The following is a 23676-nucleotide window of genomic DNA, read 5'->3' as shown; positions in this document are numbered from 1 at the left end:
ATGAGGTGGATGTCATGCTGCTCCGCCATTTCGTTGAGAGATCTGCGACATTCATTCACTGTCCTAGAATTAGATGAAAATCCGTAAAGAGCCCTGAGTGCCGCTTGACTATTTGAGAAAATACAAATAGTTTCATGTATGCCAACAAGTGATGGGAATCTAAATGCTTCCATGATAGCTGTTACTTCAGCTTGGAACTCACTACAAAGGTCGGGGAGTCTGAGTGGTCGGGGAAAGATGCTTGCAGTGGAAACCACCTCCTTGTCCTCCCACCCTCAAAAACTGTCCATTCAACTTCGAGGCATCCTTCGAGCCATGTATATATGAAGGGAACCCGCTGTTCCCGGGATTTGTGCAGCCCATTCCTCCCTCAATGGACCTTATAGTTTAAGGTGGAATGATCGATGGGTATACAGTCCGCTACCTCCATAAGCTTAAAACAGTATACGTCCAACTGGGTGTGTCCGTAGCTATACCTTTTCCATAGAACCGCCTCGCATAGCCTGATTGCCAATAGCGTGGCCAATATCTCTACAATAGATCGAGTATGAAGTTTGAGGCGTCAGTTGGTCCGTCATCTTTTGCGTTTTCCTAAACCTTTCCTAAACTCCTAAACTCCTTCCTCCTTCCTTCCTAAACTCCTTAAAACAGGATAGGTCTTATAACCGCCGTGTAAAGTCAGCTTACTATTTTCGGAGACATACCCCATTTATGCCCAATGTCCTTGTGGAAGGTATAGAGCGCGATAGCCGCCTTGTTTGCTCTATCCATAGTATCACTAACCATACAGCATATAGACAACCCATTTCATACAACGAAAATGGACGCGAAAATTTCTTGCGACAGGCCCCAGCAGGCCCCAGAGCGGATTTCTTACGCTCTCTTACGCTCATCGTTCGTTCATCTTACGCTCATTCTCGCAATAAATGTTTTCTGTTTCTCAGTCTCTAAACGGAGCGCGATGAAGAAGGTTGGCCTGCGCTTCGGTTGATCTTTGTATGTATGCGTGTCACACATTCACATACATGGGTGTATGTGTGCGTGCGATTTCGTTTCGAAGCCAGCGCACAAAATTTTGATTTTTCTTACTTTTAAGGCTTGCTACCCTAACAAAATTCGGGTATTCGTTATTTGATGAAATGACGAAAGAAATTATATTATTTTTTATTTTATTTTTTTTTATTATTTCAGCATACATTTTTAATTTATTTAGGAATAAGATTAAGTGTTAGTAGTAAAATGTTTTCTGTATATATATTTTTACGAATCATTAAAAATCAATATACTGAGAAAGTGTCAGAGTATATTTCGGTCGGAGTCACTTAAAGCGCCGATTGCTTTTAAGTTTTTGTTGTTCTGCAAGAGGCTTGTGCATGCCTACTCTAACGATGGAATGATTTTTAGGGGAGGGTGAAGACACGAAAACAGCTGATGGACTTGTTTACCTTTTTTGTTTACAATTTTTCAGGCACTTGTTATTATATTTTGGGTTATTGTGAGATTTAATTAAATTATTGTCGTTAATTTAATAATTTCCTTATATATATTTCCTTATATATAATAACTTTAAAAAGTAATTTAATTCTTCACCCGTCTTCACCCTCCCCTAAAAATCATTCCATCGTTAGAGTAGGCATGCACAAGCCTCTTGCAGAACAACAAAAACTTAAAAGCAATCGGCGCTTTAAGTGACTCCGACCGAAATATACTCTGACACTTTCTCAGTATATTGATTTTTAATGATTCGTAAAAATATATATACAGAAAACATTTTACTACTAACACTTAATCTTATTCCTAAATAAATTAAAAATGTATGCTGAAATAATAAAAAAATATAATATACAAAATAATATAATTTCTTTCGTCATTTCATCAAATAACGAATACCCGAATTTTGTTAGGGTAGCAAGCCTTAAAAGTAAGAAAAATCAAAATTTTGTGCGCTGGCTTCGAAACGAAATCGCACGCACACATACACCCATGTATGTGAATGTGTGACACGCATACATACAAAGATCAACCGAAGCGCAGGCCAACCTTCTTCATCGCGCTCCGTTTAGAGACTGAGAAACAGAAAACATTTAATGCGAGAATGAGCGTAAGATGAACGAACGATGAGCGTAAGAGAGCGTAAGAAATCCGCTCTGGGGCCTGCTGGGGCCTGTAGCAAGAAATTTTCGCGTCCATTTTCGTTGTATGAAATGGGTTGTCTATATGCTGTATGGTTAGTGATAGTATTTAGCATCCAGTCCAGTTTCCTGACTAGCGTAATTCTTAGGTACTTGACGTTACCACTAAGGGTATTAAGTTATTAAAGTGTGGAGGTGCCATCAGGGACTGGAGATTCAGAGGGCTTGAAACTGTGCATCGCCGAAATGAGATTCCTATTACTGAGGAGGTATTCGAGCTGACTCGGGAGCTGTCCCCCTGGCTCCGCATTTCCTGGACTATTTTCTCCCTGGAACACCCTGGGAAATGTGCGTTTTTGAGCTGAACCCCCTTGGACACGCAACCTTCGGCATATACTGTTCCTCCTTGGATTGGGGGGACTTAAGGGGAGGTTCTTTTGGATTTTTCCGAAAATTAAGCAAGCTTTGAGAATGGATTGCGGGAAAATGAAAAGACATACGAACTTATGCTTTTGAACTTTTGATTCGTTGTTTATTAACGATAAATTATCTTTATTATCTTAATTATAAATTATTATCTTAAGATATTTTTCTTATCAAATTATTGTTTATTCTCTCGATCGATCTCGTCGACATCTATTTTTCTGCTTTGTCTAGTGTCGGGCCGCTGGTAGTGAACTGAATTTAGAAATGTATATAATTTATTAAAATTGATGGAATTTCCTATGCCTAACGATAATTAATTTTGCTAAAAATAAACCAACTTCATTGACTTTAAAAAAAAGTGACATTTTTTCTCTTTTTTTTACTTTGATCTCGTTTAAAAATTATAAATAAACAATTTGTTATGCCAATTTTAGGTATAAAGCATACAAAAAGTATGTACTTTAAAAAATTTGTTAAATGAATGAAATCGGATTAATAGAACGAGCCCTGTGCGCGACAAGAGGTTTGAAAACATGGTTCCGAGAAATAAGCGTTTAAAGTTTTTAGAAACTTTGCCTTGAGATAACTTTCTTGTTATCATGGGTATGTTTGACACGCTCTGGCTCAAGAAATACGCGTCGTATCGAAACATCCCTTGGCACGTATATTCTACACATATGTAACTTTCATTTTATTCAAAAAAAAAAATCGATTTTTTCAAAAAAATCCAAAAGAACCTCCCCTTAAGGAAGGGAGTGTTCTTCTCCCCGCCCGACTACAATTAGCCAGCATCCTTGGCAAGACATAACCGTACCGGGACCTGTTACTAGCCGCCGTCGCGTGAAGGGTATAGTCGCACCACCTGTGGTGTACACAGTTACGACACGCAATAACTTGCGTGCTGTACCCGTTCGCTAACGGCCAAACTAAGAGAATAATTTGTTCTTATTAAATTAATAGAATAAAATCACCATTAATGTTAAAATAATTTGTCATGTACTGGGTGCAATTTTTATGCAACAAACTTTTTTTGCTTTTTTTTTTGCAAAAAAAATGTGTGCTTGCTGCACAAATTACACAGTGCGACGAAAAAAAGCGAAGGTACTTTTAAAGTGACATAGTAGGAATTGTTTATCAGGTCGACTCTGTCACAAAACCGTATTTGAAATATTTGTAACACCCTCCAAATTTGGATTTATTTAGAAAAAACAGTTTTTCGGGACTTTTTGCGCTTAAAAATTCCTGACCGCGTAATTTTAAACCGATTTTAAAGTAGCTTTTAAAAAAATATATATCTTAAATTTTTTTTTAACAAAAGGATAAAAATTGTACACAGACAACTGACGTTTTTTAAATTTTTTGTCGTGTTTTTTTGGAATTTGAAGCCATTTTTTCGGTACAACTTAGAGGAAAATATATCATATCACACATACCAATATTGTCATTACAAAATTATTTGTTTAAGTTATAACGCTTTTCCCTCAACATGCGAGTGCAATTTTGCTAGCGCTGTCTGAACGCTTATTTTCAGCGACTATTATAAATTAAGTTTATATCTAGTCAAGTTGTCAAGGCTCAAGCTGTATTTATGACTTTGACACGCCGTCTCCCACCTCCAGAAATGACATTCATATTTTCTAACAACAACTCCGAAAAGTTTTTAGAAAAACTTTATTTGCTGATCTATTTAAGTAACTAATTTATATTTACAAAATACCATAACATTGTAACCCGCATAAGAGGAGTTAAAGGAATAGAAGAACAGAATAGAAAACCTTTATATAAAAATGTTTCGTAATATTTCTGTAGAATATTACTCCTACCGGAAATGTATAAATTTCTCCATATTTTATTCTTTTTATTTCAGATATATCGTCAAACCAAAAAAATGCAAATAAATGGATCAATGGCCAAGATTACTACAGATTAGATGGAAAAACGCCTAAAAATATTCGTCATGAAATGATAAAAAGATTTAACAGCGACGCCAATAAGCGCGCACGAGTTTTTTTAATTTCGTCTAGGGCTGGAGGTCAAGGCATAAACCTAATTGGCGCAAACAGAGTCATTATTTTGGATACCTCTTGGAATCCATCAAATGACCAACAAAATATTTTTAGGGTGTTTCGCCTGGGTCAAAAAAAAAATTGTTATATATATCGCCTTTTAGCAATGGTATTTTTAAAGTACTGTATTTTTAAAAACAATTTATTGTTTTAATATTTTTTCAGGGCACAATGGAAGAAAAAGTTTATTCTCGCTCCGTTACTAAGCAAGCTATGAGTTTTCGTGTTGTAGATGAACAACAAATAGATCGACATTACAACATGGCGGAACTTGCGGAACTCTACACGTAATTATAATGTGCTAATTATTGTTAGAACCCATTTTTCTTACGTACATCAAAAACATAAATGAGCCCAAAACACAAATATTATTAAGAAACTGTACATATATAATTTAATAGATAAACATTTTTTTTTAATCAGTTAATCAAATGATTTTTAGTTTTTCTCCCTTTGGAAAAAAATCCCTTTAGAAATGCAATTGAAATAAGAACAATTGGCAACTCTTGTCTTCTTAGTATGTTGGTGCTTCATTTTTATACCCTTGCAGAGAGTATTATAATTTTGTCCAAAAGTGTGCAACGCAGTGTAGGAGACATCTCCGACCCTATAAAGTATATATATTCTTGATCAGGATCACCTCCTGAGTTAATATGAGCATGTCCGTCTGTCTGTCTGTCTGTCTGTCTGTCCGTCTGTCTGTCCGTTTCTACGCGAACTAGTTTCTCAGTTTTAAAGCTATCGTCTTGAAACTTTGCACACACCCTTCTATGCTTTGCACGAAGTATATAAGTCGGAACGGCCCGGCCCGGATCGGCCGACTATATCCTATAGCTGCCATATAACTGATTGATCGGAAATGGTATAACTTTAGTGTTTTTAGGGTTAGAGAGTTCAAATTTGACAAAACTTTTTTTGGCAAAACAGTACGACATGCCAAATTTCATAAGGATCGGCCGACTATATCCTATAGCTGCCATATAACTGAACGATCGGAAATGGTTTTTGGTAGAAATACCAACTTTGGTATTTTTAAAGATAGAAGTTTGGGACTTTTTTTAGATTTTTTATTATAATAAATAGGGATATATTATCATATTCTCATTAGGATCGGCCAACTATGGCCAAAAGTTCTCCAATTTTTCTTTTTTTTGTCGCACTGTGTAATCGGACATTGTCGTTGCTCGGTTAACTTCAGTTAACTTATATATTATATTACAAAACATAAAATGAGGGCCAGTTCTAAGATTTAATTTAAATATGAATACTTTGTTATTTAAAGTAAAAGAATACAAGCTCTCATTGGAAGTTTTCTGATAATATTATATTACTATATTGTGGTGGCATTAAATAAAGTACTTTATAAATTGATAGATTTCTGGTCATGAAATGACCAAAAACCAACAGTTGGCTGACAAATTTCAAAAGGTTTGTTAAAAAAAATGTGTCTTTTTATAGGTCCTTAAATTTTATTGTTGCGAATTAGCTCTGCTCTCATTGTTTTTTCTGCTACTCATACACTCAAAGTTTAAACATGTGTGCGTTTTGCCCCCCACAGACACCTTTATTCTAGATCAGGTCTTACTTAGGTCAGTACCAGAGAACCATGCAAAGTGCGTGTTTCTGCAAACATCCATGATTTCGGGTGCACTCCCTTTTCTTGGTTTCTTGGGTGTGGATCGGAGGCACACATAAAAAACGGATAGGTGGATAGAAAGGCACAAAAAGAAGATCATAAAACGATCGTACGAAAGAGTTTTGTTGTTTTTACTTGTGTAAGTTAACTGAAGTTAACCGAGCAGCGGCAATGTCCGATTATTTAAGAATTCGCTCTGGCCAAACTGCTGCATAGCGTCTGGCCGGATGCCCATGCATAGCGGCAAGCACTGCACATTTGCGTGGCCGCTATGAAATACTTTTTGTTAGCTTTAAGTTTCAGTTTGTGTCAGAGTCTCATCGAATAAAGAGCACTATTAAAACCAATCTCCGGCACAGCCGTTAAACAGTAAATTCATTTTGTTAAATTGGTCACCGCGCCTCAAGAGCCGTGACAACGGGGCAAGTGCTCCCATCGTAACTCCTGTCGTAAAGAGGATTTCCCTCGGCCTGCCAGGGATACAAACGAAGCTCGCCACCTGCAAGGAAAGGCAAACCCCCTCCCGGCAACCGCCAGGGATAATCAACCCAACATATCTCCAACGTCTGAGCCATCACTGACTGCAGCGAGGGATAATCAACTAAAACACATTAACACACAAACCCATTTATATATACTTGTATGTACTAGGTACCTGTGCCTTTTTGGGTTACTGCCTATATGGCACCAAGTCAAGACGGTTAGTTAGTTAGAAAGAAAAGGAAAAAAAGGATCGCTCCCGCCCAAGCGGAGGCTCCCCAAATAAAAAAATCTGAACCTATAGAGATTAGGGACGACGTCAAGTGTGACGAGCCCCTAGACGCCGTCAAGTCCCTGCCCATCAATCCGGTAGGCTTTGAACCGAAAGCATCGTTTTATTGTTTGTTAAAGAAAATAAAAAGAAAAATTTAAAATTTTTTTTCCAACCACCAAACAAATATAAAACCACTCTTATTTACTTAATCTTGCGGCCATTCTCGGGCAAAACCAACTCAATGGGCTGGCAAGACCCTCCCAGTTCCATCAAAATCAAGCCGCCTTCGAAAAAGAAAGCCTATTCTAATTTTCAAGATGACGATTCCAGCGACTCCGAGCATGGAGAAATGAAGCGGAAGTCTGCTAAAAAACCCATTATGGAAGACGAACCTACCACCAGCGAAGCAGCCAGAGCTGCACTTAAAGCTAATATTGAAAAAAATTATTATGCAATTCTATCTGATTTAGACGATGAAGATCGTGTCAGCGACATGGAGGTTGACGGTATGAAGAAAAAAGATGATAAGAAGACGAAGCAATCTGCGGTAAAAACGGCGAAAATCATCAAACCGCCCCCAATTTTTATCCCGGGCGTATCCAGCATCAAGGGCCTTTCCAAAGACATTCCCCACCTCTTAGGCGGGGATGTTGAAATGACCTACAAGGCAAGCACTAACAACACAATTCGCGTCATGACTCCAGACAAGGATACTTACTCAACTCTGGGGGGCAGCCGAAACGATGCGATTGCAGCTTGACTTGCTCAGCCACTGGCAAAAGCGATGGAACATTGCCGTCAATAATGAGAAGTCCACATTTTCTCTCTGCAAAGGCAACTGCCCTCCAGTTAACCTTAACGGCTCTCCAATCCCACAGGTAGACAATCCCAGGTACCTGGGATTCACCCTAGACAGGAGGCTCACCTGGAAGCCCCATCTGATTAAGAAGAGGAAACAGGCTAATCAAAGACTTCGATCCTTCTACTGGCTTATGGGTAGGAGATCGAAGCTGAGAACTTCCACTAAACTCCTCATTTACAAGGCCATAATACGCCCAATCTGGACGTACGGCATACAGCTCTGGGGCACTGCGAGCAAGACGAATGTCCGAACTATGCAAGCTTTCGAAAATAGAGCCCTTCGAATCACCACTGGGGCCCACGTCTATCATGACAATCGCACCATCCACGAGGTTCTCAATTTCCCTTGGGTCAAGGACGAGATACAAAGAAGCAGCCCACGTTACATGCAGAGGCTTCATAATAACCCGAACCGGTTGGCCAGCTCCCTGCTGGACAACAGCGAGCAGCCCAGAAGACTAAAAAGGACACACCCGCTGGACCTCCCCTTACTACTCTAATTTATTTCTACCATATTAATATTTAAAATTATCTATAAGTGAAGTTTACGTGATAAAATTTAATGGTTGTCCCTAATGGACAGTTTTAAATAAACATTACCCTGCTATTACAAAAAAAAAAAAAAAAAAGTCCCTGCCCGAATTTACGGGAGCACAGGACGCATACGTCTCCTGGAGACAAGCGGCAGTAGCCGCATATTATATTTTCAGGAATTACGCAAATAATTCGCGCCATTATTAGGCAGTTATTATTATTAGGAATAAAATAAGGGGCCCTACCGATGCCGTACTGTCTTCGTTTGGCACTGTACTAAATTTCGACGGGATTATAAATCGACTCGATTTTACGTACAATGATAAGGCAGGGAAATATGACCCTTTTACAGTACTATGACGAGGTCGAGAAAAAACTCACCTTGCTTAGCAACAACGAAGCCTTGCTATGTCGTACGAAGCCTCGGCGGCAAAGGTCTTATGTGACAAATTCCGGGATGACGCACTCCGAGTATTTATCTCGGGGTTTAAGCGCAGCCTCATGGATGTCCTGTTTTCGGCAAAGCCGAAAGCTATGCCTTCAGCTCTCGCTTTGGCACAAGAAGTGGAATCTAACCACGAAAGATACTCCTTCGCGTCTTCATTTGCCAAAAGCCAAGAGGACAAAGACAAACAGCACTCAAAAGCGCAAGAATACCGACAGGCTTCTGCGCAGGCAAATGCACAAACAAACGTTGGAAAAATACCAAAACATAACCCGGCATACCAAAACAGGAAGCCGGCTGAATCCGATCGATCTGCCCCACACAAAAGGCAGAGGGTTAATCACGCCGCGCAAGGTGCGAGCGAAATCGGGAGCAAATATACCGCCGCAGCTTCAAGCGCGGCTCAGGAAATTGACGACGACGCTTTTAAAGATTACTGTTTAACGAGATTGATTTATCTCACACTTGCAAAATAATAAAAAAAAGGGTGACTGCTAAATATTTAAAAATGTGCGAAAAACGAAAACGAAAGAAATGGTCGTGCCTCATCAACGTTATATATTCGAATGTATTTTCTCTAATCTCAAGACTAACTTATCTATTGCGGCGAAGCGGGGCGAATTCGCACAAGAGAGAATATGAGCTTTCGCTCCCGCTCCGCCCTACGCTATCTTAGAGTAAATTTAGAGACTAACAACTACAATATACAATTCAGCTATAAACTATAATTCACATTTTTTGACAACTTCAATCAAATAACAAATCAATTAACAATTACGATTCGGACGTCATCAATTTTTTAGGGGAAAATCCCTGCTACCCGTCATCAGACAAAGAGTAGCAGGTGTAGAAATGAAGCTTTTAATAGATACGGGCGCGTCAAAAAATTTCATCCGTCCATACGAAGGGTTGAAAGGCGTCCATCCAGTAGATTCGCCATTCTCGGTACATTCCATCCATGGCGTTACAACGATAACAAAAAAATGATTCGTATCCCTGTTCAACTTGAAGGCTACGTTTTTCATCCTACCAGATTTGTCCTCCTTTGATGCCATCATCGGCCTTGACCTGCTAAACCAAGCAGGAGCATCACTTGACCTAGCTTTCGGTCACCTCAGATGGGGCTCCGAGACGGAAAAGCTAGAGTTCCAATCATGTTCCAATCTAAATTTCACTGAGGTGGACTGCTCCAGCGCACCACCTTTGGTCAGAAGAGCATTTTCAAAAATGCTAAGCGACAGGAAAAACGCTTCGTTTTATTAGACTTTCGAAAACTAAACGAGAGGACAATACCGGATCGCTACCCTATGCCAATTATCCCTATGATACTAGAGAATTTAGGCAAAGCCAATTACTTTACAACGCTCGATTTGAAGTCTAGCTACCACCAAATTATTCTGGCAGAACGTGACCGTGAGAAAACTTCCTTTTCCGTAAACGGGGGAAAATACGAGTTTCGCCGACTGCCATTCGGGTTAAGGAATGCTGCCAGCATCTTCCAAAGAACCATCGACGACGTACTGGGAGAACAGATTGGCAAATTTTGCTACGTCTATGTCGATGATATTTTCGTCTTCTCAGAGGACGATACGACACGTGGACTGGGTTCTAAAGAGTCTACACGACGCTAACATGAGAGTGTCAGCGCAGAAATCGGTCTTCTTCAAAAAAAGCGTTGAATTATTGGGGTTTGTAGTCACCAGGGAGGGGACCACGACAGACCCGGAAAAGGTCAGGGCCATTAAAGAATTCCCTGAGCCCAAAAACGTTTTCGAAGTAAGATCATTCATGGGCTTGGCTGGCTATTATAGGTGCTTTATTTAAGATTTTGCATCAATAGATAAGCCCATTTCGAGCATTTTAAAAGGGGAGCTTGGAAATGTCAGGAGACACAGATCCAGAAGCATCCAGGTACGGTTAACCGAGCCGCAACGGCAAGCTTTTGAAAAGCTGCGTAACATCCTGGCCTCTGGGGATGTCATCCTCAGGTACCCCGATTATAAAAAGGCGTTTGGTCTAACGACAGATGCCTCACCGTATGGCATTGGCGCGGTGCTTTCCCAAGAGGGGCGTCCCATCACTATGATCTCTAGGACCTTAAAGGACAGAGAAGTTAACTACGTTGTTAGTTGTTAGCCATAGTTTGGGCGCTAGAGAACCTGCGCCACTACCTTTATGGGGTCAAAGATTTAAACATCTACACTGACCACCAACCGCTGACCTACGCGGTATCGGATTCCAATCCGAATACAAAAATTAAAAGATGGAAAGAACGCATCGACGAGTGTGGTGCCAAAGTCCATTACATGCCTGGCAAAGCCAACCTAGTTGCGGATGCCCTCTCGAGGCAACAACTCAACGTTGTAGAAGAAGAAGAGGCATTTTCAAGCGCAGCCACAATTAACAGTGAGCTGTCGCTAACCCACACAATCCAATACACGGACAAGCCCCTCAATTGCTTTCAAAACCATATAATTCTGGAGGAAGCACGCTCTCCGTCAAAGCGCAGCTTCGTTCTTTTACAAGAGACGGCATATTATTGACTTCACTTGCGAGGAGTCATTGCTGGAGGAGCTCGCATCCATAATAGTTCCTAAAGGCGTAAACGCCATTCATTGCGATTTGCACACGCTAGCAATGATACAGGACAAATTGATTCAACAATTCCCCGCCACCAAATTTTGGCACTGCAAAAACCGAGTGACAGACATTTTTGCAGTTGGTGAGGGGCGAGAAATTCTCACTGTCGAGCACAACAGAGCTCACAGGTCTGCCCAAGATAACGTAAAGCAGGTACTCTCCGAGTACTACGTCCCGAAAATGGCCAAGCTAGCGAACGAAATAGTCATTTCATGCAAGACTTGCGCCAAGGCTAAATACGACAGACATCCGAAGAAACAAGAGCTTGGCGAAACTCCAATCCCATCTCAAGTAGGGAAAATGCTACACATAGACATCTTCTTCACGGATAAAAAGTATTTCCTTAACTGCATCGACAAATTCTTGAAATTTGGCGTAGTACAACCATTTCCCTCTAGAACTATAAAGGATCTCAAACCAGCGCTACTACAGCTGATGAATATTTTCCCCAGGGCCAAGGTCGTATATTGCGACAAAGAACCATTGTTGAACTCGCACACCATCGTGAACATGCTGGAAAACCATTTCGGCGTTAGCATCTCAAATGCTCCTCCCCTACACAGTGTCTCTTAAGATCGATAAAGGCATCAGCGATACCGTAGAGCTGATACTTCTGGCCACGACCAGATATAAAAAGTCTATCCACTCGGTCATCGACAAGAGGCCGGCTAACGTGGTGCAGGCACAATCAGATAAGCCACAATATGAAATACAAGATAAAATTAAACTCGCCCAAGACAAGATCCGGGACAGGGAAAACACTTCCCGCCAAAATGGAGTATTCGAGGTTGGCGAAAAAGTCCTAGTGAAGTCCAACAGACGCCTAGGCAACAAACTCTCTCCGTTATGTGAAGAGAAAACCGTTGAGGCGGACATGGGGACCACAGTCCTCATTAAGGGGAGGGTAGTCCACAAAGACAACCTTAGGTAGGCCGAGCGCGACCATGATATCGCTCGCCTGATAATTTCTCTTTTTATTATCTTTTTCCTAGCCACTTGGTTTTGCCAAGTTTTGCGCCCTTTATTATTTTAATCATGCTTTGGTGGTGGGCTACCCAACTTCAACAAAATTCAGAACACATCCAAATTACAGGTTTTCAACCATATCCCTGATTTTCCTTTTGGCCACAACATTGGCACGCGTCACGGACTATTCCAAAGCCAAATACATTCCCATCATTGATGGTCGCATCCTGATATGGGAGGAATTCGCTTTTATAAAGCACTCAGCGAATCTCTCGGAATATAGGCGCGTCATCGAAGAAACTAATGGGATGACCGTCATGTTCCCGCAATCTCACATGCAGAAACTCCTAGTTGTTGATGTCGCCCACTTACGCGACATGCTCGACTCTTTGAGCATCCATCATAGGGTAGCAAGAAGTTTAGACTTCTTAGGGACTGCGCTAAAGGTGGTGGCAGGAACGCCGGACGCAAAAGATTTTGAAAGAATTAAATTTAATGAATTCCAATTAACAGGTTAACAGGCAGGTTAACATCAATAACAAAGTACAAGTTCAAATCCATAAAATTTCCGCTACCGTCAACCAACTTCTGAGGTCAGCAAAAAAGTCCCAAATTGATACAGGGTACCTATTCGAGATGCTTTTAACTCGGAATAGGCTGACAGCAATGGAGCTGCAGGGATTGATGCTAGCAGTGGCACTTGCCAAAGTTAATATTGTAAGCCCCATCATCCTAGATCATGCAGACCTGGAAGGTGTGTGGATGGAAGAGCCCACCGAGACCGCGATTAGAGATGTTTTGTCCGTATCGTCCGTAAAAATTTTACAGTCCGATAAAATTTTACATTTTATTATTAAGTTTCCGAAGATAAAGTCGGACTGCAGCAAGATCACCGTTTTCCCAGTGTCACATCACGACCCCATGCTCAGGCTAGATGACAACGTCATTGCCGAATGCGACGGTGAGATCCACACCGTGGAAAAGTGCTCCCCAAAATCAGGAGCTACATTTTGCCGGCTGGGTCGCAGAAGATCATGCGCCCAAGAGCTTCACGCTGGTGGCACGGCGCATTGCGAGAGCCAACAAAGCGATTTACACCCCATCTCTTACGTTGATGAGGGGATAGTAATTGTAAATGATCGCTCGGCTCGCGTGTGTGTGGATAATGGCACCTTTGTCCATATAAAGGGCACATATCTTGTCACTTTTGAAAAGAGTGCCATTGTCAACGAAACCCGATTGGTCAATCATGACACAGCCCTGAAGAGGGCTCCAGGAGTGGCCAGCTCACCTTCCCTGAACGTCACCATGGAACGTAACGTTCTTAGCCTTCCTTACCTTCACCGACAGAGTGAACGTAATCTTTAGCACATTAAAGAGTTCGGGAAGAAGATTAACCACCATCAGTTACATCAGCTGGTATTCATAGCGGAAGCAATATGCTGCGCTTTAATTTTCATCGGCTTGACCTATCGGCGAGTCACTCAGGCCCGAAAAACCGCGGCCCAGCTAAAGGAGATGATTGCCCAAATAGGGTCGGCCGAGGGCGTCCTCATTCTTGAAGGGGGAGTATCTGAGTTATCTGAAGTTAACCGAGCAGCGGCAATGTCCGACTATTTAAGAGTTCGCTCTGGCCAAACTGCTGCATAGCGTCTGGCCAGATGCCCATGCATAGCGGCAAGCACTGCACATTTGCGTGGCCGCTATGAAATACTTTTTATTAGCTTTAAGTTTCAGTTTGTGTCAGAGACTCATCGAATAAAGAGCACTATTAAAACCAATCTCCGGCACAGCCGTTAAACAGTAAATTAATTTTGTTAAATTGGTCACCGCGCCTCAAGAGCCGTGACAACGGGGCAAGTGCTCCCATCGTAACTCCTGTCGTAAAGAGGATTTCCCTCGGCAACTGCCAGGGATACAAACGAAGCTCGCCAGCTGCAAGGAAAGGCAAACCCCCTCCCGGCAACCGCCAGGGATAATCAACCCAACATATCTCCAACGTCTGAGCCATCACTGACTGCAGCGAGGGATAATCAACTAAAACACATTAACACACAAACCCATTTATATTGACTTGTATGTACTAGGTACCTGTGCCTTTTGGGTTTACTGCCTATATGGCACCAAGTCAAGACGGTTAGTTAGTTAGAAAGAAAAGGAAAAAAAGGATTTTATTTTCCTTCAGTTCTTTTTTATTCGTACAAGTCTTAAATTACAATTACAAAAACTTACAATTTTAATTAAATAATAAAATTAAAAATAATATGTACGTGTCTTAAAAAATGTTAAAAAATGCAAACAAATCGCAAAAGATATTCTTATTCTTACACAATGAAAGCAGCCCACCGATCAATGCGTAGACAACAGAGTGCTTTTTAAAACATTCGGGTATTTGGCAAAATACCCGAGACTTTGATGTGTGTTTTTTATACCCATGTTCTATTTCAACGATAATTTTTTTTACTTATTCTCTCATTCCACTTGTATGGTCATTGAGGGTTTTCAATGCCATAAATCGGCTCCAAAATAAAAGGCCAAATTTAAGTATTGCACGTTTTAATTTATATTTGCTACAGGTAGATGAAACTGGGATCAATAATTGTGATCCTCCAGTGTATGGTGCTAAGCAGTGACTAATCACATGGACAGAGAGTGCGGCCCGACTAGACATGCGCGAAACTAAAGCTCTCGATTGCGGAGAGGGCGCCCCGACATAGTGATTGCGAAGCTAAAGCTCTCTTAAAATAAGCCCGTTGAAGTCGAGTGGCCGACTAAGGCGATATGTCCATTCTTTAGCTTAATAAATAAACTATAAAACTTCCTGAACTGACACCACTCTTTTTGAGGGTGGCCAGTATGATCTGCACTAGCGACCGAAAAATACCTGGGTGTTTTGCGTCTTAAGACACACAGGCTTAAAATCACGAGTGTGGGTCGGTATTGCCTTTTTTCTTGTGAGCCTTTTGGAGAGTGGTACTCGCACACATTTTCATGGGTATGCACAGGGTATGGAAAAGTGTCACCTAGAAGTTAAGTGTTTAAACTATGCTACTACATTTATGTATGCTGATGATGTCAAGTTATGTTTTTTTTTCAGACCATTTTCTTCATAGACACCTGCAATTAGACCTCAACGAAGTCTTCTTGTGGTGTTCAAACAATCTCCTTTTACTTAACTGCTCAAAGTGTAAGGTTATGACGTTCAATCACAGTGTGCCTCACATTGTCTCGTACTCACTTGGGAATAACGTCTTAGATCGTGTTTCCCTTATTAATGATCTTGGAATTCTTTTTGACAATAAGTTGTTGTTCAATGAACATATATCATTGACAGTCAATAAAGCCAGAGGTGTGCTAGCTTTTTTCAAACGTTGGTCAAAAGAATTTGATGATCCCTTCACAACTAAAACTCTATATGTATCTTTGGTTCATCCTGTCTTGGAATACTGTTCGTGCGTTTGGAGTCCGCAATACTTGGTTCATCAAAGAAGGATTGAATCTGTCCAAAAGCAGTTTCTGTTATTTGAATTAAAAAGTTTAGACTGGGATACTGTCACTTGCCTTCCGTCGTATTGTTACCGGTTAAAACTATTAAACCTACCTCCATTAAGGGGACCCTCCCCATTCTCGATTTTAAATTTTGACGATTTTCAATGGGCTGGCAAATGAACATAAATTTTTTTTTAGGGTTGTAACTGTGCTTACATATATTAAGACACAAAAAGGAAGAAAATCATTTCACAGAATTTTTTTTTGTTTTGTTTTTGTTGTTGTTTTTTGTGATCCAAGAAAAGCCCTTCTTTTCGGCGGCGCATGTGATTTCCGCTCACTGGAACATCTGAATCCAAAAATTCTAACGGGATTAGAAAAAGTACATGTTTGGCTCTCGTATGAACTAGGATTATTAACTTCGCTCAAAAATTAACAAAATGGCGGACATTTGAAATTTTTTTTTGAAAATTTCCATTTTTTTCAGCCACAAATCGAGTTGAAAAGTAAAGAAGATCTTCACCGATTTGATTTATCCTAGTTCATACGAGAGCTATATATGTATAGAATAACGTGTTCAAATTTGGAACCGATTGGATTAATAGTTTTTGAGTAACCTCATGCGCCAGTCGTAAAAACACTGTTTCGAGAAAAACGCGTTTAAAGTTTTGAGACGGCTTTCGCCGTCGCCTGAGGCTTCCACCATAAATCGGCTATATCTTCAAGAGTTTTTGAAATTTTTACTTGAAATGTTCAGGGAACATTCTTGAATAGTTACAAGTTCGAATTAAATTTATAAAAAAAATCGATTTTTTAAAACCGAGAATGGGGGGGGTCCCCTTAAAAGAGCGCCGTACTTGTGCTGGGGTTATGATACTTCATGTGCTTATTCTTGGAGAGGTGGGCTCAAAATTGCTTCTTGACAAATTATTGTTTTCCGTACCTAATAGATTAACTAGATACTTCCGACCCCTTTGGTTACCAATCTCTGGGTCTAATTTTGCTGAACACGATCCATTTCGCGTTATTTCTAAAAATTACAATTCATTGTCCCATTTATTATCCCCGGACCTATACCTAGATGTAATTAAATAAAAAACAAGAAAGGAAAGCTAACTTCGGGCGGAGCCGAAGTTGATATACCCTTGCAGTTAAAACCGGGTATATATCGCAAACATCGGATATAGTTGGACGATCCTTATGATTACATCATAATAAAACCAATTAACTAAAATAAAAAATCTAAAAAAATGTCCCAAGCTTCTATCTTCAAAAATACAAAAGTTAATATTTCTACCAAATACCATTTCCGATCGTTCAGTTATATAGCAGCTATAGGATATAGTCGGCCGATCCTAATGAAATTCGGTAGGATGGATCAACTGGCCAAAAATAGAAGTATTAAGTTTCAGCTTTCTATCTTCAAAAATACGAAAGTTGGGTCATTTTCGATCGTTCAGTTATATGGCAGCTACAAGATATAGTCGACCGATCCTCATGAAATTTGGCATGTCGTAATGTTTTGCCAAAAATAGCTTGTAAAATTTGAACTCTCTAACTCTAAAAACACCAAAGTTATACCATTTCCGATCAATCAGTTATATGGCAGCTATAGGATATAGTCGGCCGATCCGGGCCGATCCGGGCCGTTCCGACTTATATACTGCGTGCAAAGGAAAGAAGGGTGTGTGCAAAGTTTCAAGACGATAGCTTCAAAACTGAGAGACTAGTTTGCGTAGAAACAGACAGACAGACGGACAGACGGACATGCTCATATCAACTCAGGAGGTGATCCTGATCAAGAATATATATACTTTATAGAGTCGGAGATGTCTCCTACACTGCGTTGCACACTTTTGGACAAAATTATAATACCCTCTGCAAGGGTATAATTATGGAATCTCTTTTAGCTTAAGGATGTAGTCTCATGTGTGAGGTTGAAAAAATCTATTTTTTTTTTTCACATATTTCGAATATACTATTTATTAAGAATGTACTGTTAAAGTTTCAAATAAAAATATCAAATAATGACAGAGATACAGCCCATAATCGAGAGCGCACCTACACCGAAAAGTATGAGTTTCTCGGTAGCGTCTAAACTTTAAACGCGTTTTTCTCGGAACGACATTTTTGTGTGCGGCGCAGGTGGTTCACTAAATTCTATGGTACCGATCTAGCTGAAATTTGGATATGTTGTTCTAAAAAGTAACACCTCTGTCCCGTACTAGAATCATTTATTTTTAATGATTAGTTTTTTTTTTATCATTAATTTAAGACAAATTTTTTAAATTTAAAAAAAATTTTTTTTTGTGTGTTCGCCATTTTTTTGTTTATTGATGAAAATATTTCATTCTAGTCCGGGACAGCGCCATAAGCTTACAAAACAATATTCTCTTCTAATTTTTTGTTTCGGATGACTCTAGCAGTCAAAATCACCTGCGCCAGGGACCTACCTTTTTTTTTTATATGCATACTTTGGCATGCTATAAAGTGTATTAAACTACACAATAATAAATTAAACAAAATATTTTCGATTAGTTTATGATGCCTATAAAAACATATTTGAAAATTTAAACGATCGCATTATTTTTTATTACAGAAAAATTTTTTTGAAATAACGTCCAAAAAGTAGGCCGGAACATGAGACTACATCCTTAATTATCCTAACTTTTAGTTATAATAATATAGATTCTAGAATAACAGATCATTGTTAATGAATAAATGTATGTATTTTGTCAGTTAAGTTCGCAATAAAAAATACTTTTGCAGCATGGATAGACAAAAGCTTTGATATAAAATCTTTATAACATTTAAGGGCATATTTTTTCTTTTATAGGTTGTCAATTCCACAAAGTAATGAGAGAACTATGCCTTTGCTTCCAAAAGATACGGTATTAGCTGACTTGCTACGACAAACCGATTTGGTTTATAAATATCATGAGCATGACAGTCTTTTAGAAAATAAAGTCGAGCAAGAATTAAGTGAACAAGAAAAGGCAGATGCATGGGATACGTATGAAAAAGAACTCCAAATAAACTATGGTAATTTAAAAATTCTCGCTAATTTAATATGGTAATATGGACTTATTTTCTTATTCTTATATTCTTAATTGTTAATTTCAGTCCAAAAAGAACATATGGAAGCAGAAAAGTAAGTAGCGCATTCTAGACTAAAAATAAAAACTTTACTTTTAATTTTGTAGAATTAATTTCAGTCAAACACTGCCGCTACAATCATACTTGGGAGCATTGAAAAATGTGGATGTAAGTAAATATATATGTTAATTAAAAAATAACTCCAATAATAATTAAAGATAATCAAATACAGCATATAGAAATTTCAATTTTAGAACGATATTTAGATTTGGAATTTCCGATTGTTTATTTATTTTGATTTTTTACACAGACATTTCTGTGTTACACAGAAACAGACAGAAATTTTGAATTTTCGGCGTTAAAAGAGGGTAAGACCCTCTCGACAGCAAACAACGGAAAATAAACTGAAAATTATTGATTGAAAATGAAAAAATATTTCCCCCACTTGTTGGGGTTTTTTGGTACATTTTCTTTCGCTCCAGCAACGTACAACATTTTTTTAGGTCCTAAAGCTTTGTAATAAATGCAGGAATGCTAGCTGGTGAACTAATTGGTGCATTGAATTGAGTGATATTTTTGAGCGAAAAAAAATAAAATTCAAAAGTTATGATTATTCATGACTTTAATTTTTCGATCATAGAATAATGATTATTGTGTGATTTTTATTTTTATATCAGAGAATAATGATTATTTTGTGATTTTTAAAATAAAAATCATAACTCATAAATTGCGGGCTTAGTTATTGATGGCAAAAATTGTCCTTTTTCGAGCATTTTCCATGACTGTGTCACTGAAATTATGGAGCAAAAATATGCTTATGTGCTTTCTATCGAGAATGCAGTCTCTAGTTTTACTCTCTGTATAGGCTGCAAGTAGCTTGTAATCCTTGGTTCCCAGTCTAGAGACCCTTCCTCCTACTTGGATTTCCAGAACCGGGTTTCCGGACTAGGACGATGTCCACTCCATCCTCAGCCAAATAAAGCAAGAGAGTAGCCGAGGTTGTCTTACAGTAAAAGAGCCTTATCTGCATAATCCGCAAGGACATCTGGTAAATTTCTCCACCACTGTAACTTCCCCCTCTTCGTCGTCGGTGATGTCATCGTCCAGCCGACTAACTGCCATGCAGCGCAGCATCAGGCATCTGTTGTATGTGCGTCTTCGGCATCTGAAGCTTCAATCTCAAAGGCCAGTTCCTCAGTGATTTTGGCTGCTGATGCATCGCCTCCTGATTCAGATTTATACACCTTGACGATAATCGAACTGAAACCGAAGTTTAACTCCCCGTGAGCGGCCTTTACGGGAGCTAGCTAGGAGAATATAACTGGAGACACACACACTCATTTTTTTTTTTTAAATGTAATTTGTAACTCTTAGTTTAAATAGTTTTCATAATAATAGAATACTAGGAATTATTTTTCCGCTTCATTATATTCTACGAAGAAATAACTTATTTAAAAAAAAAACAACCGACGTGTATATACTAGGGGCCGTTTAAATACTTTAGTGGCGTTATATATCTTTTCCATTTAAGATTAGTCCATTTTAAGCTTAGAATCCACCTAAATTTTCCCTTTAAATTTAACAAAGTTTTACTTTTATTTGTTTTTTATATTTTGGTAAAGTAGTAGTCTAAGAAAAGTGGTGAAGCAAGTGAGGAGATCGGAGTGGAGAAAAATGACTCATAAATAAATGAACAATTTCAACCCTACCAAACAAACCTTAAAAATTGTTAAAGTATATAAATGAATGACATTTATTGAAATGAACTTTGGCTAGTAGCTTTGTTTTGAAAGTATCCAGTGCAGAACTATGCTCAACTATGACATTACCCCTATGAAAGGCATTTGTCGCAACACCTTCAGTTGCTATATTTTACCAATTGCCCTTAAATTTAAGTTAAACAAATGTATACTTTACATTGAATTCATTCAAAGTACCATAGTAGATAAACTCTTTGTCAACACAGTGCGGATCTGGTCATCCACTTACCGTTTATGGCAAATCGGACAGCTAAAATTTAAAAAGTAATGCAAAAGTTTCAATGGCCTAACGTATCATTACGCTAATGCTAATGAACGCTAATGCAACTGAGAGAAACAACCACCAGTAATTTAACACATTAAAATATTTGGTTTTTTCCTCTGATATTTGGTCCTCTTTTGCGGATTTTCAAAATTCCTAACACTATCGTCTCCACGTGGTTAACGACTGACTTAACAGAGATTCAACAGTCGAGCTTAAACTATCGATTCCGTAACTTCCGCGTTGCCAAATGCCACGTGAACAGTTTTACTATATATCGCAACACTCCTCAACACTCCTCACTCCAGGAATTGAGAGTGAGGCGTGGTCATTCCCATTAATCATCTTACCACGTTCATCCAGCTTCAATACGAGGGAAGGCTGATAAAAAGTCGGCCTTACAAAGAAATTTTTTCTAAATTTTTTCTAAATTTTTTCTTTTTTATTTCTCAACATAATATTCTTTTAGACGTATGCACTTGGACCACCGATTCTCCAGTTTTCCAATACGTTTCATAAAATAGAATTTGTCCAGGTCCTGAAAATATGCGTTTGTTTCACAGGCAAACTTCCCTCTCTTTCTTTCAAGCGAACGGTCGTGTTTTTTTTGTGCGCACTGCGTTTTATTAAAAATATTGGTAAACCGGTGTTTTCATACTTGTGAATTAAATCTTGTGAATCTTGACAATCTTAAAGCCTAAACCGTATCGCTTCGCGAGTGCTGTGGTATATTTGGAGTCGAATTAATAATTTGCCTAAATTCTATTCCAAGCATAGCTCAGCTCTGCTTCTTCCCCGGCTTAGCTATATTTCTGCATTTCTCTTTTGCACTCTTTCAAAGCTCCCGCTTCGGCTTCTTGTTTGGCACAGTGGTTCAAGGTATTGTGTTTTTTAACTTTTTAAATATTAATTTTTGTTTTATTAAATAAAAAGAAAAATAAATAAATAAATAAAATGGAATTTAAACTGGTCTGTGCCATTAAGTCTTGTAACAAGACAATTTCCACATCCCAGCCTAGCATCCATTGCTGGTTATGTGAAAACGTCGTGCACGCCAAGTGTGCCGGTTTCACTGCATCAGTTTCGGATGCCATTTCCCGTAGGTCTGGGATACATTATTGTTGTGAAAATTGTCGTGCTGTGCAAGGCGAAATGAGGTCGTTCATGAGACAGACCAAAAATGGATTTAAAGAGCTGATCACTGGTTTTCGTAAAATCAATGAACAGCTCTGTGCGCTGGACACTCAGTTTAGTGGCCTTCAGCTGCTAAATGAGTCCCCTAAGCGTAAGAAATCTGATGTTTCTGATCCGCCTCAGCCTGCTCAGCCAACATAAATGCAGCCGCTTATATCTCTGGCCACCCCAAGGGCTAGAACTGAGAAAAATTCGTCCGAATTTCTCAGGGATAATGAGCAATTGTCCGATATGTCCGCCATGGCATCCCTTCAAGTGATGCCACAGGTCCTAGGGAACGAAACCCCCATTAGAGTCACCCAAAAGGGTATTCCACAGTCCGGATCACCGGCACCGACTGATGCTGCAGTTCTCGTACCTGCGACACCAAAACCCTTACAGGTGATTCCTCCATCGAAACATATATTTGTTTCTCGGCTTGCCCCTGATACTTCAGAGATTGATATCTCGGCTTATATCAAAGCCAAAACAAAAGCCGATATAAAGGTGGAGGACATAACACGGCGCACGTCTTCTTTCAAGATTCGTGTGCCCGCGCTGATGTTCAAGACGATTTGTTCTCCCAGTTTTTGGCCAGAAAATCTTTTCGTCCAAGAACATCAGCCTAGTTCCGTGAAGAAAAAAGTTTAAAAACCAGTGGGAGGGAGACTTCCCAATATTGGAACCACTGACCAACCCTCCACCTCTTCTTTGGCTACTAACCCAAAAAACTAGTTTCCTCATTAACTCTTACCTATCAGAATACTAGGGGACTACGTAGCAAACTCCCCAAGCTATATTCTGATAGTTCTTTCTTTGCATCCCATATAATAGCATTTACAGAAACTTGGTTAAATCCGGAGATCTTTAGCTCCGAAGTTTTTCCAAGTAAGTACACCACTTTTAGACGGGATCGATCTCAGCGAAGAGGAGGTGGAGTCCTCATTTCGGTAGACTCTACTCTTGCTTCTGAAGAGGTGAAATCCCATGAGTTTGGTGACATAGAATTTATTTGCGTTAAAATCACTATGTCCGTTAAAGCTTTATACATTACATGTTCATATATACCTCCTATGTCTGAACCGCCTACATATTGGCAGCATTTGTCCGCCATTCGATACGTCTCTAATCTTATGACGGATCGTGACCAACTCGTAGCGGTGGGCGACTTTAATATCCCAGAATTAAAGTGGTCCAACGTCGATAACACACCATCTTTGTCACTTATAACTTACCATGACTTCACCGCGGGCATGTTTGACATGTCCCTAGGTCAGATCAATCATGTTAGAAATTCGCTAGGTCGGCTTTTAGACTTGTGTTTTGTATCTGATCCTGATGGTACTGCTCTCTCCAGAGCTTTTCCCCTTTCATCCCCAGAGGATCCATATCACCCCACACTGGAGGTCTCAATCGAAACCACTCCTGGTATCGAT

General features: G+C 39.4%; 1 protein-coding gene across 14 annotated transcripts in view; it reads left to right on the top strand.

The window, feature by feature from the left end:
* Positions 1-23676, top strand: part of LOC108124158 (transcriptional regulator ATRX homolog) — a 289518-nt gene that overhangs the window by 222718 nt on the left and 43124 nt on the right. For 11 of the 14 annotated variants that reach the window (XM_070278796.1, XM_070278795.1, XM_070278802.1 and 8 more), the window contains 5 exons: positions 4426-4733; positions 4790-4911; positions 18786-18991; positions 19073-19100; positions 19153-19213. In XM_070278796.1, coding sequence (XP_070134897.1) covers positions 4426-4733; positions 4790-4911; positions 18786-18991; positions 19073-19100; positions 19153-19213 — 725 coding nt within the window. Of the gene's footprint in view, positions 1-4425; positions 4734-4789; positions 4912-18785; positions 18992-19072; positions 19101-19152; positions 19214-23676 lie in introns of those variants that run through there. The other 3 variants (XM_070278801.1, XM_070278799.1, XM_070278805.1) reach the window with 2 other exon arrangements.

The sequence above is a fragment of the Drosophila bipectinata genome, chromosome 2R (genome assembly GCF_030179905.1).
Source record: "Drosophila bipectinata strain 14024-0381.07 chromosome 2R, DbipHiC1v2, whole genome shotgun sequence".
Lineage (NCBI taxonomy): Eukaryota > Metazoa > Arthropoda > Insecta > Diptera > Drosophilidae > Drosophila > Drosophila bipectinata.
This window is presented reverse-complemented; position numbering and strand designations above follow the sequence as displayed.